General features: G+C 44.0%; 1 protein-coding gene across 1 annotated transcript in view; it reads left to right on the forward strand.

The window, feature by feature from the left end:
• Positions 1-2,931: 2,931 nt before the first annotated feature.
• Positions 2,932-19,257, forward strand: part of itga11b (integrin, alpha 11b) — a 33,331-nt gene continuing 17,005 nt past the window's right edge. The window contains exons 1-10 of the mRNA XM_027284793.1: positions 2,932-3,067; positions 9,670-9,781; positions 15,643-15,752; positions 16,780-16,871; positions 16,973-17,087; positions 17,392-17,519; positions 17,767-17,915; positions 18,006-18,150; positions 18,267-18,432; positions 18,708-18,778. Of these exons, the coding sequence (XP_027140594.1) occupies positions 3,013-3,067; positions 9,670-9,781; positions 15,643-15,752; positions 16,780-16,871; positions 16,973-17,087; positions 17,392-17,519; positions 17,767-17,915; positions 18,006-18,150; positions 18,267-18,432; positions 18,708-18,778 (1,143 nt within the window). The 5' untranslated portion in view covers positions 2,932-3,012. The remainder of the gene's footprint in view (positions 3,068-9,669; positions 9,782-15,642; positions 15,753-16,779; positions 16,872-16,972; positions 17,088-17,391; positions 17,520-17,766; positions 17,916-18,005; positions 18,151-18,266; positions 18,433-18,707; positions 18,779-19,257) is intronic.

Consider the following 19,257-nt stretch of genomic DNA (forward strand, 5'->3'; position numbering starts at 1 on the left):
CCCTGAGAAACCATGAGGAACCATGCGGAACCATGAGGAACCACGATGAACCATGAGGAATCATGAGGAACTGCAAGGAACCACAAGGAATCTTAAGGAACCACAAGAAATCATGAAGAACCACGAGGAATCTTAAGAAACACGAGGAACCATGAGAAACCACGAGGAACCAACGAGGAACCACGAGGAATCGTAAGGAACCACAAGGAACCACGAGGAATCTTAAGGAACCACAAGGAACCACAAGGAACCACGAGGAACCATGAGGAACCACGAGGAACCATGAATTTGACATTTAGAGGTTTCTTATTGGCAGAGTGGTCATGTAACTGTCAGGCCTGTTGGAAGGTGAGTGGACACCAGTGGACTCCTGGAACCTAAAGCAGAGTTTCTCTTGAGGAAGGTTCATGTTAAAGGAAGACTGGCTGGACTTTTCATCTGCAGGATGGTGAAGATCTTATTGGTCCTCCAGTCCGTCTCTCTGAAGTCTCAGTCTGAGAAGGTGGAGGTGTTTGTGGATTATGAGGAAGGTCTGCTCTCCTTTTATGACTCTACCCATACTTCAGTACTAATACTGGTGGTCAAACCTTCTCCTCTGATCATCTCCTGTCAATCAAACAGAGTAGAAGACTCTTCTCCTTCTTCTTCTTCTTCTTCTCCTTCTTCTTCTCCTTCTTCTCCTTCTGTCAACATGACACTGAGGACTTTATTTTCAGGTAGAAAAGCTGCTTCATGTTGTTTGATCGATCATCTGCATTCTGAATCTCGTTATTATTTCCTGAATGAACTTCAACAAAGACCTCCACCACTGATGGAGACTGTCCAGATCAGCTGACAGTGGGTGGAGGTTCCTCCTCCTTCCTGTGATTGACAGCTGCATTAACAGATTTACAGCTGACCATCAGCCAAACGCTCTTTCTGCAGGAATGTGAAACACGTTTGCTTCTTCCAGCTCCCCCTCTTTCTTTTCTTTCCCTCCGCTTCATAAATAACCGTCAGATTTTCTTCTCTTTGTCTCTTTATTCAGGCTCGAGTCCATCGTGAACTTTGCGTGAACGCTCAGCGATCATGTGTCAGGTCTCTGCACACGAAGATTATCGAAGGAAAATCTGTTTTTATATTTTATTTCACAAACTCATTTGAATCCAACCAAACAGATCGTTATGACTCAGATGTTTGTTTCTCTGTATTCGTCTTGAAGCTGAGTGTCAGGGAATGAAGCGTCTGTTCATTGTTTGGTGGTTGAAATGACGTCAGAGCTTCTTCTTCTGGTGTCTGACGCTCTTCTTCACGTTTCACTTTGTTAAGATGACTTCAAATTCATATTTGAAACTTTTGTCTGTTTGTTTTCTTCAAGTAGTTTTTAATGGTTTCATTTTCTTTCCAGACACTGTCAGAGTTTCTTCCAGACTAACCTGATGACCTCATGATGACAGCAGCACTGACGTTTATTCTTCATAAGATACAAATGTCGAATATTATTATAAATATTTGGAAGTTTTGATTTTTTGAAAGTTTCTAAAAGGAAAAAACTGTTCAGTGAACTGCAGAAACATTCAAGAAGCCCAGAGAGTTTAATTACTGAACTATTGATTATTATTATTATTATTATTGATCTTCTTATACATATCAGCTAACACACAAAAACCAAATCTGAACCTTGAAACAACAGTTAACCTTGCGTCCCCACAATGTATTTGTATGTGAACTGGTGTTCATTGTAAGTCTCTCTCTCTCACACACACACACACACACACACACACACACACACACACACACACACACACACACACACTCCCTCCCTGGACGGCAGCAGGCTGCTGGAAATAACAAGTGGAAACTCGGAGTGAAAGCAGCAGAGTTAAAGTGAAACAGACGATTAAAGAGCCTGAGGGTCAGTCAGTGAACGCAACACTGTGTTACTGCCCAACATACGTCCTGTCCACTCAGACAGACAGACAGGCGCACAGGCAGACAGACAGGTGAACTGTCACCTGCTGACATTTGTTTCTTAAAGGCGTAACAAACAATCAATGATCTCATTTCCTGTTCTCACGATGATGTCACGTCTGAATTTTCAGATTTTGTTCTGCTCCGTGAATCGTGTCACACACGTGTCTTTGCATTCATGACATTATTTCCCTGTTAGCCAATCAGAAGGCTTCGTCTGAAACCACATCTCCTGTTTTTGGTGCATTCACACCTGCTGAGACGTTTAACAGGTCATTCATTCAGAGCTTCTCGTGGAGGAACAGTGACGCTGGAGGTTTCTGTGTTTGTGCTCAGGACATTTAGTCTGCTGTGTCCAAACTGCAGTAAGCACAGAGTGACTGTGGAAACCACAGGAACACACAGAATGTGTGGAAGGTAAACACATTCCCTATAGGTTTAAAGTCTGAGCAGCACCAGGACCTGGACCTGGACCTGGGCAGAACAGAACAGAGAGCGACTCATTTGCATACCGGACCTTCAGCAATCACCAACAGTAACTGCAGAGCCACTTGGTGACTGTGAACGTCACAGCAGCTGGTTTCCAGTGAAGCTGTCTGACTGTTTCTGTCTTCAGCTGTTTGATGATCGCAGCTCCTCAAAGCCTGATCCTCACAGACAGACGCACTTATCTTTATTACTGATGACCCGGGTTCTGCTCCATGACTCTGTAACTTTATTTTGAAAGGTAGAGGTGTCTTCCTTTCTCTGCAGGATTATTGGACAGATGTTCACATCTGGTCACAGACGACTAATGGAGGCATTTCCTGTTTGTACCCCAATCAGGACGTCAAAGCTCCAGTTTTTAAAAAGGGAAGGTGAAGAGTGTGTGTGTGTGTGTGTGTGTGTGTGTGTGTGTGTGTGTGGCAGGAGGAGGTGTGTTTACTGCGCTCCTCCTCCTCCTCCTCCTCTTCTCGTCCTCTCAGTCTCTCCTTCATCAGAGCAGCACAGTTCAGAATCAACCCACACACACACACACACACACACACACACACACACACTGTCTCTGTTTCAAACACACTCATGGATTATTACCGGCTTCTTCTTCTTCTGCTGTCGACCTGCAGCTTCCTGCCAGGTGAGCGAGTGTTTGTGTCCGACAGGTGATGACGATCAAAGAGTTCATTAGAGAAAGAACGTGTTGTCATGGTAACAGATAGACTGCACAGAAAGATGCTGATTTATGTTTCTGAACATTTGACTGTTTGTCGTCTGCACACGCGTGTTTGTTTCCACACGGAGAGACCTGTGTGTGTGTGTGTGTGTGTGAGTGTGTGTGTGTGTGACAGAGTCTTTGTCATCAATACTACACTGTAAAAAAGATTACTGTCAAACTATAACTGTGGATTTACTGACATGTGTAACATCTCTGAATTGCTACAATCAAACACCAACCACCATAAAGTGATGACACAAATGTTTCTACAGAGAAAGGCCGTTAACATCCAGATGAATTAATGAGCTATATATTTAATTACAGGTCACTGCTGTCATTTGACATGCATTTGTACATAATATAAGAAAACATCTAATAATTTCTCTGTACAATGAGAAATAACGGTAATAATATCTTAGAATTTGAACAGTTTGGTCTGTAATTTACAGAACTTTTCCGTAAACTTCCGGACTCGCAGCATTGATGAGCTTAAATGATTTAAAGACTCAGCTTAAGGTCCACTTACTGACTCTGTTTAGGAGCTTTCAGCTTGGTCTCAGTTCTTCTTCTCAGGTGATGGTCATCCTCTGGGGAGCAGGAATCAGCTCTTTTACAAACTCTGACTGTTTGACGTGAACGTGACGCCCGAGGAAAGATTTTAGTGTTCAGCCTCAGTTATTCTACCGCTTCAGTATATACAGCAGCAAGTGAACGCATCACTGTCTGCTGCACTGGCTGCAACAATAAGGTCTGATTCTAGAGTCTTATGGAGAAATGAGCTCAGTAAACAGGTTCCTCACTGTTTGTGCTCAGTCTTCTCTCGCGCAGCATGACGTTCATTCAGTGAATTATGGTCAGGTTTGGAGGAAAATAGATGATAGATATTTTGGATGATTTATGGCGGGGCTACCAAGTCCAGCTCGACACACCGGACTCAAACCACGCAGCTGTGATCAAATCTGAATCCAGATTCTGTTCCTGCATCGACAGACAGATTTTAGTTTCAGTCTAGATGGAATACGAGAACGTTTGAGACGAGACGGGACCACGAACCAACAGCAGCCCAACTCACAGAACGTCCAAATATGTGTCTCACTTCTCAAACATAAACTTTCTTTGAGTCCATCAGTGCGTTCACTCTGTGTCGATCTCTGAAGATGGAGGCTGATCTCTGAAGGTGGAGGCTGATCTCTGAAGGTGGAGGCTGAGGAAGCTGTTGGAGCTCAAGAGGTCAAGAGGAATCCCTCAAGATCCAAATACGATCTGTACACATGATTTATATTTTGACATCAGATGATGCACGGTCACACGACCTGCTGAAATGATCTCACTACATCAAGAAGTACAGAGTACTACACAGAGAGTACTAATGGAAGTATCTGAGTTGAGACACAGCGTTGGTCACTTGGTGACGTCCAAGCTCAAGGCTCCACAAACCACCAACATCTCAGAAGCTTCTCATTTATTCTTTCCGAGGGAAATGTAATGTTTGACAGTGAAGTGACGCTTCAGAGAAAAGGTCACCACCCTCTCACATCTGTTCATCTCAATTTCACGGCAATCTGGCAGCTGGCAGTTGTGATACATGTGGACAAAAGATGAGCAGATGGATCGACACATCCTGCACATTTAGTAAAGTTCGAGCGTTTCAGTCCCGGCGGATGAAATCAGAGCCCGTTTTCCTGCTTCGCCCTGATTAAATTGTGTTTCCATACATTGAAGCTGGAGCATCTCGATCCCACCAGACCCTGAATTCAATTTGTGCAGCGTTTGGGTGTGATGGCTGCGAGGCGTGGATGTTTCCCTCGGGGTTGATGGGCGATGTGAAGGCTGTTTCTGCAGGAACTCACAGGCTGAAATGGTTTTTTAACTGTTCTGTTGTGGCTTTTAGGCTCAAGCAGCAACACATCCGTCATGATGGTGTTGTTGTTGCTTGACAGCCTGCGGTTGGTTAACACCACCTGCCTCGTTTGCACCTCCGGCAGCTGCAGACAGGTGTGGTTGATCACATCTGGAAGCAGATGTTACCTGCAGCTTCTGAAGTCTTTAAATGGATTCTCTCTGTGAATCGATGAAGCTCGTTCTTGTTTTAAACTCCGTCCATGTGGCACTTCACTCATACAAAACAAACTGCATTAGAAATATGACTTGGCAGAGTGGTGCTGCTGGCCTGGCATCACAGCGGCACTTCATAGTAACCACAGACACGCACTGCTTTTATTTGGTCTGTAACGAAGAAGCAGCTTCAGGGACAGGCTGATAAATTTGTCTCAGGCATAAAAAACTTTTATATAACTAAAGAAAATAAAGAACTCTGACTCAGACCTTTCATACGTGTCATCTTATGTAAGAGAAACTTTCACACCAGACTTCATTTAAAAAAATCCAGATTTAACGTGTCCTCGCTCACAGAAAGACAAAGTTACGTGACAGGATGTAACTCGATATATTTTCTGGACCAGCACGCAGCAGCTTTGAATCCATCCACCGTTTCAGTCGAGTGTGATCGAGATATTTAACACAAACACTGAAGATTTGGAGGTTTGCCAAAGATCTCACAGTGAGGTCTATTTAGCAGACGTTTAGACGTTCTGGAGCTTTTGACCAGAAACAAACACTGAATTCAACGTGAAGACAGTGAAGCACTGTGATACGAGGATGTTTCTCACACTGTGGCGTGTAATAGACATACTGAAGAGGATATGCATTTTTTAAATGCATGTTTCAACAAGACAAAGAGCCCAAACACACGCGACGTCAGTCACAGCCTGCTGCATGTTGCTTTGACACAAATTAGACAGGTCAGAAAATATTCTGCAGACCATCGGGGGATGTGACCTCTGACCTCTGCCTGCCTGATGGAGGAAGCTCCGCTCGACCTGATCAGACTTTTTTATTTTAGGCTTCTTTTATTTTTTAAGTTCTCAGCAGCGACTTTGTTTCTATCTGAGCCGTCGCTGCAGTAGCTGCAGCTGGATGTTAATCTGTTTTCAATTATGACAGCAGCTAACACACACACACACACACACACACACACACACACACACACAGACAGAACAAAGTCACAAAGACTCTTCGGCTGTGTCAAAAAATGAGAGAAATGTGTGACGGGTGCCAGCGAGGATCATCCACATCAGTCCAGTCACACAGTGGGAGACTCAGACTTGGACGTGGACGTCGTGTCTTCACTCATGAGCCGGGGTTTGTCTCAGCTCGGACAGGAAACAAACGCACCTTAAAGACAGAGACAGTTCTCCCATCATTCCTCTTTTTCTTTTGATTCATCTCCAGGCGAAACACTTCAGAGCACAAAGGTCACGGGGTCACGGTGGAGTTTAAAGGTCACAGGATGGAGGGACATGAGCGCCTGGCTCAAAGACACTAAAACAGAACTCTGGATACACTTTAACTGCTCAGCATCACTGTGAGACAGACTGAGACAATGCTTTAAGACGTCCCCGCAGACTGTCTAAAACCTGGACGTAGTCTCCGTGACGTCCCCACAGACTGTCTAAAACCTGGACATAGTCTCTGTGACGTCCCCAGCGCAGACGTCTAAAACCTGGACGTAGTCTCCGTGACGTCCCCGCAGACTGTCTAAAACCTGGACGTAGTCTCTGAGACGTCCCCGCAGACTGTCTAAAACCTGGACGTAGTCTCCGTGATCATACCCACCTGTCAATCAAAGCGTTCCCCGCCGCTTAACAAAAACGCCTGCATAACTTTAAGCCTTAATATAATGTGAACAGGTGAGTTGTATATAAATTCACCCTCAGTACAGTTGTCATGAACGGGGAAATTAGCTACAGAGACCAAAACTGTTTTTTGTACCAGGCTGTAAACATGTTTATTTCTGCTGTGAAGTTGGACATTTGGACATGGGGACTTATGGAGACTGACTCACTTCTGGAGCCAGCCTCAGGTGGACGTTAGAGGAACTGCAGGTTGTGTGTTCACTTCAAACTTTAGACTGAAGTCTTGGGGTTGACCTGAATGTTGTAAATGTGTTTTTAAAAGTCTGAGATGGACACAGAGCTCAAACACTGATAACAGCTGCTGACACCTCCAACGCTGAGCATGAAACCAGGAGGAGGGAAAAATGAAGACGCTTCATCTGTTTTTAGGATCTGTCTCTCTCTCCCTCTGATCCAATAGACGAGGAATGCTTCCTTCCTATTTTTATCATTTCATCCTCGTGTTGATGACACAGAGTAAATTCAGGATGAAATCTTTTCTTCCTTCTTTTTTCCAGGCTGATTTCAGTTTCCTGTCGCAGTGACGTCATTTTCATCGTCCGTTATTATCCGACTTTCTGTCAGACTTGGCAGCGTCACAGACTTCCAGTCCTCCCTCCTGCTCCTGTCAACTGTCCTCCAGATAAAGACTTTAATTGAAACCAGAAGAAGTTCCAGAGTCTGCCTGTGCAGGAGGAAGACGAAGGAGGAGGACGAGGGAGTTTAGTGAAGGACGTTCGGAGCGTTCTCACCTCCACGTGTCCACGTCAGGAGTTCATCATGGCATAAATCAAACAGAGGAAAGAAAACATCGAGGCGTTGTAATTCATGCCTAATTATCACAGGAGAAGCTTTTAGACTCCACAGTTCAGATGAGACAGCGATAACGATGAATATATAAACTTCAAGTATCATAATCAAACTGAAACATTTGATGCAAAGAAACTCTGTGAGGATCACCTGACCATCGGCCGCATCATTTCCTGTTGCTCATTTTCCTTTTGTCTGATTGGTTGACATGTTTGTGTTTGAACTTTAAACCGACAGAAAACGACTGTAAAATGTTTTTTCTTTTACGATTCTATGTTTGAGTTTTTCTGACGCATGCTGAGAAAACAATAGAAGAGAAGATCTTTACTGCCACTATGCAGAACGAAGCTGAAGCGCTTCAGTTCAGGAAGTACAAGCTTTGTACACACAGTACACACAGTACACACAGTACACACATACAGTACACACAGTACATACAGTACACACATACAGTACACACAGTACACACATACAGTACACACAGTACATACAGTACACACATACAGTACACACAGTACACACAGTACACACATACAGTACACACAGTACATACAGTACACACATACAGTACACACAGTACACACATACAGTACACACAGTACACACAGTACACACACACAGTACACACAGTACACACATACAGCATCAGACCAAGGAAGCTGGTTTGATTTTGAGCTACCTGCAGATTCTTGAAGGTTAATTTGTCAGTTTGTCAGTTTGTTTGTTTGTTTGTTTGTCAGTTTGTCAGTTTGTCAGTTTGTTTGTTTGTTTGTTTGTCAGTTTGTCAGTTTGTCAGTTTGTTTGTTTGTCAGTTTGTCAGTTTGTCAGTTTGTTTGTTTGTCAGTTTGTCAGTTTGTTTGTTTGTTTGTCAGTTTGTCAGTTTGTTTGTTTGTCAGTTTGTCAGTTTGTCAGTTTGTTTGTTTGTCAGTTTGTCAGTTTGGGTTTTTCAGTTTGGTTGTACGAGGTTCTGACCCACAGTGGCTGTATTTGTTGTCTGACCCTTAATACTGCAGAGTGAGACATAAAGAGACATAGAGAGACATAGAGAGACATAAAGAGACATAGAGAGACATAGAGAGACAGTGAGACATAAAGAGACATAAAGAGACATAGAGAGACAGTGAGACATAGAGAGACATAAAGAGACATAGAGAGACATAGAGAGACATAGGGAGCATAAAGAGACATAGAGAGACAGTGAGACAGGTTGGAGAAGCAGACGGCAGCGTTCATATGGATTTATGATCTTGTTAAAGGCTCCAGACTTGGTTCTTTTTAGATGGCAGAACACACGACAGGCTGGTCCACATCTACTGCAGACAGAACCTCATACAAAAACATGAAGCTTCCCTTTAACCTCCAGCTGTTTCTATGTGTTATGTGAAGGTCTTGGCTGAATGAGTCCACGCTAGCACAAGCCGTCCTTTGTGAACCATCATTTCAGTCTTTGTTGTGCTGTTTTGGATTTGTCCATTTTTGGATTTCTTTGGTACGCTTGGCGTTTGTTTTCCGTTTCATTTTCCTGGAAGGTGTTCACCATATTTTGTCCCTCCACATACCTGTGGACAAAATATCGGGAACACCTGTGTGTGATTTAGTGTTTTCATTCTTTCTTTTGTGTGTGACGGCTGAAGAGAAACAGGATCTGGATTCCAGGCCAGAGGGGCTCTTAGAGGAACGATTGATTCCAGCAGATCTTTTTCTGATGAAGTGTAATTTATATTTTGTGGAAGCTATTTTCCGCTCGACATCTTCTTCAATTAGAGACTTTCCTACAGCCCCTAAAGAAGAACATAAACCTTCAGCGTTTAGCAGAGAGGTTAACATGTGGGTGGACACAGTGATCCTGATCTGGAGCTGCTGCTTTTGATTTCTGCTCCACTTCCTGTTCAGATGTGATTCATGTGGACTGGTTATACTGGGCAGCTCCTGAAGTTAGTCACAGGAACAACGTGTTGAGTTTCTTCTTCTGTGTTTCAGATCTTCAGCTCTGCTTCAACTTCGACACGAAGAACTTCAAGATCTTCCACGGCTCTAAAGAAAACCAGTTCGGTTATACGGTCCAACAGCACGAGGCGGGAGGACGGCAGTGGTGAGAATCCCAGTTCACTATTCAGGATCCAGAAAACAGTCTGTACTGGTCTGTAGGGAGCATTCTCTACTGGTCTAACATCATCGATAGAAACCATTCAATACTGGACACATCTTAGAGGCCAGTCGGTACTCATCTCTCAAGATCTAGAAATCACCTTGTACTGGTCTGTAAAAAACACTCTACACTGGTTATTCTCCATAGAAACCAGTCTGTACTGGTCTGTCTGCAACTGCACTGGTTTCTGTTTTCTATACTGGTTTGTCACATCTTAGAGGCCAGTCTGAAACCATTATGTACTGGTCCAATGAAACCAGTGTTGGTTGGTCTAAATCATTAGAAACATCCAGAAACCAGTTTATAATTCATTCTCTGGTATTTCTCGTTTCTTCGTTTGTTACCATTGTGACTAATTAAGGTTGGAGTTGGATCCAGAGGTTTTAATGAGCAGCTGCTTGAATTTAAAATGAGCTCATTAATTAAGTCACCAGTTAGAAAAACAGAAACTGTCCAACTTTTCCACGAGACGTGTAAAAAATATGAACATGTGACATGTTTTCCAGTATGAATCGTCCTCCAGGGGAAATGAAACTTTCTGTCATAAATGGAGAAGATTTGAAAACTGTGAAAACGATGGCGTCCATCGATCGATCCAGTCTTACACTGCATCCTGAGACTCAGGTGGTCTCTTGTCCAATCACATTCAAGTAAGCTTAGTTTAAAAATGAAAATCGATGTTGAGTTGGAGGATTTATGGGACGCCGTGGCGTGTCAGAAGGAGAGTTCCCTGTCCTGGGAAAGTGAGTTGAAAAACGTGAAACTCGTGGGATGTTTCCAGGAAAGCGCGTCGATGAATCATGTGGAGATGTCAGAATCATGTTGGAATGACACATTTTCCAGCGATGAGTCTGATAAATGGAACGTATCTGCAGAGCCGCGGCGTTATTTGTAGTCCTTTCAGCCATAAATTAGGATTTCATAATCTATCCCTGAGCCTATGGCCACATAGCTTATTGCTCTGTCTCTATTTCTCATGCATCTCACATGTTATTGTGCAGTTTGTCCTTGGCTATCAGTCTGCTCTCTCATACTTCATCTTTATGTTTCCGATCTGCTGCTGGATCCTTCAGACACCAGCAGACCGTCTTAAACCTCCAGCTGCTTCTTTCTGTTGCGAAAGAAAGACGAGATGAGATGACACAAGATGTGGACGACTGTCTGCCCGACGCATATTTAATCGTTTACAGCTATTTTTGTTACTGCCTCCCAAAGCGGCAAAGAAAAACCTGATCGAATATTTAGTTCATGGCAGACCTGGTGGTGAGTTTATCTTCACATGGAGGAGAGAGAAAAGTGAGAGAATGTATCTGAAAACCCTGTTCCAACCATAAAGGTCAGTCCCAGATATACTCTTCTTATCTTCCTCCGTCAGCATCCTCTTCACTCTCTTCTCCTCTGCCATCATGTCCATAGAAGCTGCTGAGTGCTCCTCTCCTTCTTCTTCTTCTTCTTCTTCTTCTTCTTCTTCTTCTTCTTCCCGGTGGTCCAAACCTCCTGTGGTACAAACACTCCTCGCTGCTCTGATCTCACAGCCCGGCTAACAAACTGAGCTAACATCAACATCAACGTTGGCTGCAGTTTACTTCACTGTCCATCAGGAGATTTCTCGATGTTTGTTGGACGTGAGTTGAGATGGTCAAAAGTCTTTACAACTACAAAGGTATGAGGACTATGAGGGGTCAAAGGTCACAGGACTCCAATGGTTTATGGGTATTTTCCAGGAACCACCATGGATTAAAGAGTAAAGGAAGAGTCTGTCTGGAAAACAACATCAAGCAAACACCTGAGATGTAAATGTCGGGAGTCTGTGCAGAAAAACAGCTCTGCAGAATAACGATGTCAGATCACCTCCTTTTAAAAACACTCGGAGAAGAGTGATGGGCTTCCCAGAGGGAGGCTGGGGAATAACAAACCGCAACACATACTTTCCAGATCCGCCGCTCTGCCTCGGGATGCGGGAGAAGCCGGTCGCGAGACGGGCACAAATACTTTCCACTTATTTACCTGCGACATCAAAGGCAGAGAGATTTTGTAATCCTGGAAGACCGTGAGGTATTCACCACGGCTCAACTGTTTCCAGATCACAAACAATGAGACAGCACAGAGTGCCAGGCATGCTGCAGAATCTCACCTGCAACCGCAGACCGGCCGTAAAAAACGGCAACAGGCTGCAGAGTTTTATCAGGTTTTACCTCGATTCATCTCAGCGGCACCCTGCTGCACTTCAAATGAGACAAGAATTACAGGAGCTCCAGATTAGATTAGATACTGAAAGGTCAAATTCTAACAGAGACACTCTGCTATGTGAATTATCAAGAAAACAATGTGTGCAGGCTGCATGGAGGGACGTTTTCTAATGTTACCAAACAAGAAACAGATCCATGTTTATGAGTTACACCGCCTGTGTCAAAAGATTCAATTAAGAATCATCTTAAATAAATGTTTGTAGCTGCTGTTAGCTCAGGGCACCAGGGGAGTGTCAGTGTTTGTACCACAGGAGGTTTGGACCACCTGGAGGAAGAAGAAGAAGAAGAAGAAGAAGAAGAAGAAGAAGAAGAAGAAGAAGAAGAAGAAGAAGAGGAAGAAGAAGAAGAGGTTTACAGGCCCAGCAGTCAGCAGCCTCTATGGACATGATGGCAGAGGAGAAGAGAGTGAAGAGGACGCTGACGGAGGAAGCTAAGAAGAGAAAAGGAGAGAGTGAGCGAGCAAGAAGCCGCCGGACAAGAGTAAATGTGGGACTGACTTTTAGTGGTTGGTGAGAGCTTGGTGAAATAAAAGGCTGAAAGACAGACGCCGAGCTGGGCTGACTGCTGCTGGACTAGGCAGTGAGATCAGCTGCTGCTGGGTCTGGTTCTGGTTCTGGGCTGACTGCTGCTGGACTAGGCAGTGATATCAGCTGCTGCTTTAAAACTGAGAACTTTTAAACACATAGACCAAAGATAATGTGTCTGTCTGGTAACCACTTGGAAAATGTCTCGTTTGGACTTTGCATAGATATTTCAGTATCAGCACTATCATGTGTCCCTTTCAGACAAATCTTCCTTCTGCAGATTTATTTCTCTCATCACGTGTCATCAGAAACAGCCCTTTAAACTTGTGGGACCCCACAAAACTGTCAGACCCTGTAAGTTTAGCTGGTCTGTAGATAACCGTCCACTAAAACCCAACGAGTGGGCTGCAAATCAAATCAGCTTTATTTACATTGTCCAGTTACTCTCTGAGCCGTGCACAGCAGCGACATGAAGACAAAGTGAAGAAACTGTAATAAACGGAGGCAGACCTCCATGTTGAGCTGTGTGTGTTTGTCTGAGGATGTTGTTGTGTCTGTCAGAGGTCAAACTTGTTGACCCGTGTCGACCTCGGAGGTCAAACCTCCGGCGGCACATGTTGACTGAACCGAGTGTTTGTGTAGCAGGACCGGACTTCACACTGGGATCTGTGTGTGTGTTCGTGTCTGACTCATCGAGTGTGTTTGGTCTGCTTTGGGATTTTTCGCCTCGACAGCTTTGCAGAGTTGAACCAACACCGTCACCCCGAAAACCAAACTGTGGTTTTATTTTGAAATTCTTGGTTCGTTTAGTGAATTTACATGGACTCATAAAGAAGAAAGTCAGCCGCAGCAGTGAAGCCTGGAAACAGAAAGATCTCAAACATTCACAATAATCAGATTTTAAGCTTCGTACACGTTTGTCGTACTGTGACGTGTTCAACTTTTATTTTAAATCGTCACATTTTTGTGAATTATTGAGTGAAGTCAGTGGATTCTGTGGATGAATGGTGGGTTTGAAAAGACCTCGGCACTTACAGACTTCCCAGGAATCTGACTCTGCAACTGCGCGGAACATTTATGGAGTTTTCATCAAAGTATTTTGATGAATCTCAAGAGAAAAGATCCAAAATCCAGTAAAGTGATTCATCATGCGATGGTGTTGTCTAAATCAGATTGAAACTTTTCAGAGATACTTATATATATACAAAGATATATATATATACGTATTATAGATAGTTATCATGAATAGACCGTAGCAGTTGGTCTGCTGTCAGCTTTTGCTCAAGTCTTTTTAAAAGTGGCTGAACTCAAACAGTTTTTAAAAAATGCTCATTGATGTGTGCAGGATTTATTCGGATCTCTACAAAGTTTTAACGTTAGTTGTCTGAGACTAGAAATCATCTGTGCTGCAGGTCACGAAGAAGAAGGCTCGGACTACTTCCCGGAGGTAGAGTTCCATCATCTGCTGATGAGACTAATGTCCATGGAGAGGGAGACAGATTGAGAGTGAACTGTCCCAAATACGAACACGTTAAACAATATTACATGATGCTGTGCTTTACCGTAATGATGATGAGTGTCATGCTGACTTATATTAAAAAGGTCTGTACACCTGCATGGTGTCGACCTGTGTCATGGTTTCACGACCCCATGAGGTCAGCGTCTACACCAACAGCAGCAGGAAGTCAAAGCCCGACAGGCTCAGAGACTTTATGGGAAGTAACTAAACAACAAATAAAGTGTTAGCAGGAGCAGCAGGTAGAGTTTGGAGGATTTCCAGCACCTGCTGAGGAAATGATCAGCGTGATGGAGTGATGTCAGAGGATGAGAGGCGTGTTTCTGTCTGCTGAGCTGCTGCAGGCTGCAGGATGTGGACTCTGTCTGTTTGGGATGTGGTTTGTCAGCGCTGCTCTCCACCCGTTTGATGTGGATGGGAGACACATTAACAGATTGGAGGTTAGCACTCTACTATGGCATCTCCTCTGGTATGTGACTCAGCCCTCTTCCCAGAACCGCCGCCCTGGCCACATGTGGTGGTGTTTACACCGGTTAGCACTAATAACCCGCTCGCCATGTGACACTGGAGCAATGCGGCGTTCAACACGACCGCCACTGATCGCCACAGCAGCTGCTGCTGAAACCAGAGCTGACCGCTGAGTGCACGGTGGGAAAGTTACAACACAGAGCTTCAACCGAACGTTCAAGAGTTTATCATCCAGCTGTCCTCACAAACCAGTTTATAATTCATTCTCTGGTATTTCTCTGAGCGGCGACGTTTCTTCGTTTGTTACCATTGTGACTAATTAAGGTTTGAGTTGGATCCAGAGGTTTTAATGAGCAGCTGCTTGAATTTAAAATGAGCTCATTAATTAAGTCACCAGTTAGAAAAACAGAAACTGTCCAACTTTTCCACGAGACGTGTAAAAAACATGAACATGTGACATGTTTTCCAGTATGAATCGTCCTCCAGGGGAAATGAAACTTTCTGTCATAAATGGAGAAGATTTGAAAACTGTGAAAACGATGGCGTCCATCGATCGATCCAGTCTTACACTGCATCCTGAGACTCAGGTGGTCTCTTGTCCAATCACATTCAAGTAAGCTTAGTTTAAAAATGAAAATCGATGTTGAGTTGGAGGATTTATGGGACGCCGTGGCGTGTCAGAAGGAGAGTTCCCTGTCCTGGGAAAGTGAGTTGAAAAACGTGAAACTCGTGGGATGTTTCCAGGAAAGCGCGTCGATGAATCATGTGGAGATGTCAGAATCATGTTGGAATGACACATTTTCCAGCGATGCGTCTGATAAATGGAACGTATCTGCAGAGCCGCGGCGTTATTTGTAGTCCTTTCAGCCATAAATTAGGATTTCATAATCTATCCCTGAGCCTATGGCCACATAGCTTATTGCTCTGTCTCTATTTCTCATGCATCTCACATGTTATTGTGCAGTTTGTCCTTGGCTATCAGTCTGCTCTCTCATACTTCATTACTGTATTTTATTTCAAAGTAATCAGTAACTAACCTCTTTGCAGGTTGCTGGTCGGATCTCCGTTTGAGTCCACGGGGAAGCAGCAGACTGGTGATGTGTTCAGGTGTCCGCTGGACACCAGGAACTCTGTAAACTGCAGCCGGCTGCACCTGGGTGAGCAACATGGCTGACACTGCTGCTTCCAGCATCCTGTTACAAGTTAAAGTCCTGCTGAGTCAAAGAACTCGTTACGCAGAGCGTTAAATTATGGAGCCGTCAAGGTCCTGAATTCTTTTGAATTGAAAAGAAAATATTTTGTTCATGCAAGTTATCTTCAGCAAATTTTTCAGTTTTCAAGAACAAACATCAGAATTTCACATTCATCAAGTTCATATTTTGGAGCCTCATGTTCTCTGTAGACAGCAAAAGAAAAGAAACAAATACTGAGTCAGAGTTTACAGAGTCTTAAATCTAAATTTACAGTAACAAATAACAAAACGTTTGTATTTTTAAACATCAAAAAAGAAAAGAAGAAGGAAAATAAGATGTTCACGGTATAAAGAATCTGAGAATATGTGCAATAAGGAGTGGTCTTAATGTGTTATGACACATTACATTATCCAGCAGATATTCATCTGACATGACGCCTTCATGAACACGTTCACGTCAGATATGTCCTTTTAAAAATTTCTTTATGGTTCTAACAGTCTCAGTAACAATAACTGTTCAATATATTTAGAACAGTGAAAAGTGAAATATGTTCCATAGAACTAAAAAAACGTTTATTGCCAAGTCGGCTTTTCACATACAAGTCATTTGTTTTGATGTCATTGGTACATGACAAACATTCTCTAAAAATAGGAAGATAAAGAAAACCAAGTATTAAAAGTATAAACGATATAAATATATAAACACAATTAAAATAAGAAGAGCAGTACAGCTGTGCAGGAATTGTAAGTAGCAGGTAATGTGCAAATGTTCACAGTGTGGAATATTTTCAATGTGCTTATTTTTTCAACAAAACAAAGAAGTCCGACAAGTATAAAGTGCAAATACATCAAAATGTATGTCAAAATTGTAATGTCAAAGTAAAACTGAAGTTTAAACACGCTAAACAGCAAAAACATGAATCCAATACCAGAGATCATAATGATGACTGGGAGCAGCGCGTTCGTCCTAACTGTGATTTTTGCTGTTTCAGGGAAACTTTCTTTGGACAACGTGTCTGAGAGGAAAGACAAGATGAGGCTGGGCATGACGCTGACCTCCAACCCCAAAGACAACAGCTTTGTGGTGAGTCGTCACGTGACAGGAAACGCACAGAGAATCTTCCTCCACATGGACTCACATTCATTCAAATCATCGTCCATTCATTGCTCTGAATCTGTCCTCAGACCTGCGGTCCGCTCTGGTCTCATGAATGTGGAAGCTCGTTGTACAGCACAGGAATCTGCTCCAGAGTCAGTCGGAACTTCAGACTGTCCCACACCATCGCACCCGCCCTGCAGAGTAATCCATCCATCATCCATCCATCCATCCATCCATCCATCATCCATCCATCATCCATCCTCTATCCATCCATCAATCCATCCATCATCCATCCATCCATCCATTCATCCATCCATCATCCATCCATCCATCATCCATTCTCCATCCATCCATCAATCCATCCATCATCCATCCATCCATCATCCATTCTCCATCCATCCATCCATCCATCATCCATCCATCCTCCATCATCCATCATCCATCCATCATCCATCATCCATCAATCATCCATCCATTCTGTACACATCTTTGTTTTTTCTTGTAGGGTGTGAGACGTTCATGGACATCGTGATTGTTCTGGATGGCTCTAACTCCATCTACCCATGGTATGAGGTCCAAGACTTCCTCATCAACATCCTGCAGAAGTTCTACATCGGCCCAGGTCAGACGCAGGTCGGTTCATCACCAAGTCCTAAAAGAAAAAATGTCCGGAGGGAGTCGACGTAATGCAGATGATGCACTTTTTATTTGTTTGTTAATTGTTACATAGTGCTGCTTTCATAATTGTGACCTTGACCTTGTTAAATCTCATGTGGTTAGAAACAGACCCAACAGTTGATGACTGACCTGACTGGATGTAAACACAGATCACGATATTATTCTGAGGTTTGGACTGAGCTTTGGTGTGTTTTGGCTGCAGGTGGGTGTCATTCAGTATGGCTCCACAGTAGTCCATGAGTTCAGTCTGGGTGAGTACCAGACCGTGGAGGAGGTGGTGGAGGCTGCGAGGAACATCGATCAGCGGGGTGGCGAGGAGACGAGGACGGCGCTGGGCATCAATGTTGCACGGTACAACACGAGATTATGCCCTTCATCCTGAGTACTAAACCTGCAACCAGGTTCCCTCACGTGGAGTCTTAACTCTTCCTCGCCGTGCAGGTCGGAGGCGTTCAAACGTGGCGGCCGGCCCGGCGCTCAGAAGGTGATGATCGTGATCACAGATGGAGAATCTCACGACAGTCCACAGCTACAGCAGGCCGTCCCCGACAGCAAGGAAGACAACATCACCATGTACGCCATCGCTGTGAGTCCCCCTTTACCTTCAACACTCAAACACCCAGCTGACCCGGTCTGACTTCCTCAACTTCAAACCTAATTTTTCTTTTGTTTACTTTGTTGCTTCCTCTGCGTCTCTTCCAGGTTCTGGGTTATTACAACCGTCGGGGAATCAACCCTGAAGCTTTTCTAAAGGAAATCAAGTTCATCGCTAGCGACCCGGATGACAAACACTTCTTCAAAGTGACAGACGAATCGGCGCTGAAAGATATTGTGGACGCACTGGGAGAGAGGATTTTCTCTCTGGAAGGTCAGTTCATCGTCTTATTTTGAAATAGTGCTAACAGTTTCCAGGACCTTGAGCTGGTGTCAGTGGATCAAATGATGTATAAGAAGTCATACCCGACTCTCTGCAACACGAGTATGTTTCGACTGTGTATTATTACTTTAACTTAAGTAAGAGTTCTGAGTACACATGTGGCTGCTGATTCACAGTGAGATCAGCACTATTGGCTTCACTCGTGATGTTTTAAATGGCTTCATTAAAATGTGACACGATGATGATGACTTCTTTTTGTCTTGCAGGAACCAGCAGTCAGGGTCGAGGGTTCGGTCTGCAGATGGCTCAGGCTGGATTCTCATCACATTTAGTCAAAGTGAGTATTCTTTGCAGCACAGACTGAGTCAGACTCAGATGTAGAAGCTGCTTCATGAAATAAACCAGAACGCAACAGGTAGGCTGCCTGTGGCGCAGTTTGACCGCTCTGACAGTCTGATTGGTGACCAGATCAACCAACCAAACAACCAACCAGCTGACCAACCAACCAACTGACCAACCAACCAACCAACCAGCTGACCAACCAACCAACCAACCAGCTGACCAACCAACTAACCAACTGACCAACCAACCAACCAACCAACTGACCAACCAACCAACCAACCAACCAACCAACCAACCAACCAACCAACTGACCAACCAACTAACCAACTGACCAACCAACCAACCAACCAACTGACCAACCAACCAACCAACTGACCAACCAACCAACCGACCAGCTGACCAACCAACCAACCGGACAGCTGACCAACCAACTGACCAACAGACCAACAGGCCAATGGATCAACAGACCAACTA

This window comes from Larimichthys crocea, chromosome XII (genome assembly GCF_000972845.2).
Source record: "Larimichthys crocea isolate SSNF chromosome XII, L_crocea_2.0, whole genome shotgun sequence".
Taxonomy (NCBI): Eukaryota; Metazoa; Chordata; class Actinopteri; family Sciaenidae; genus Larimichthys; species Larimichthys crocea.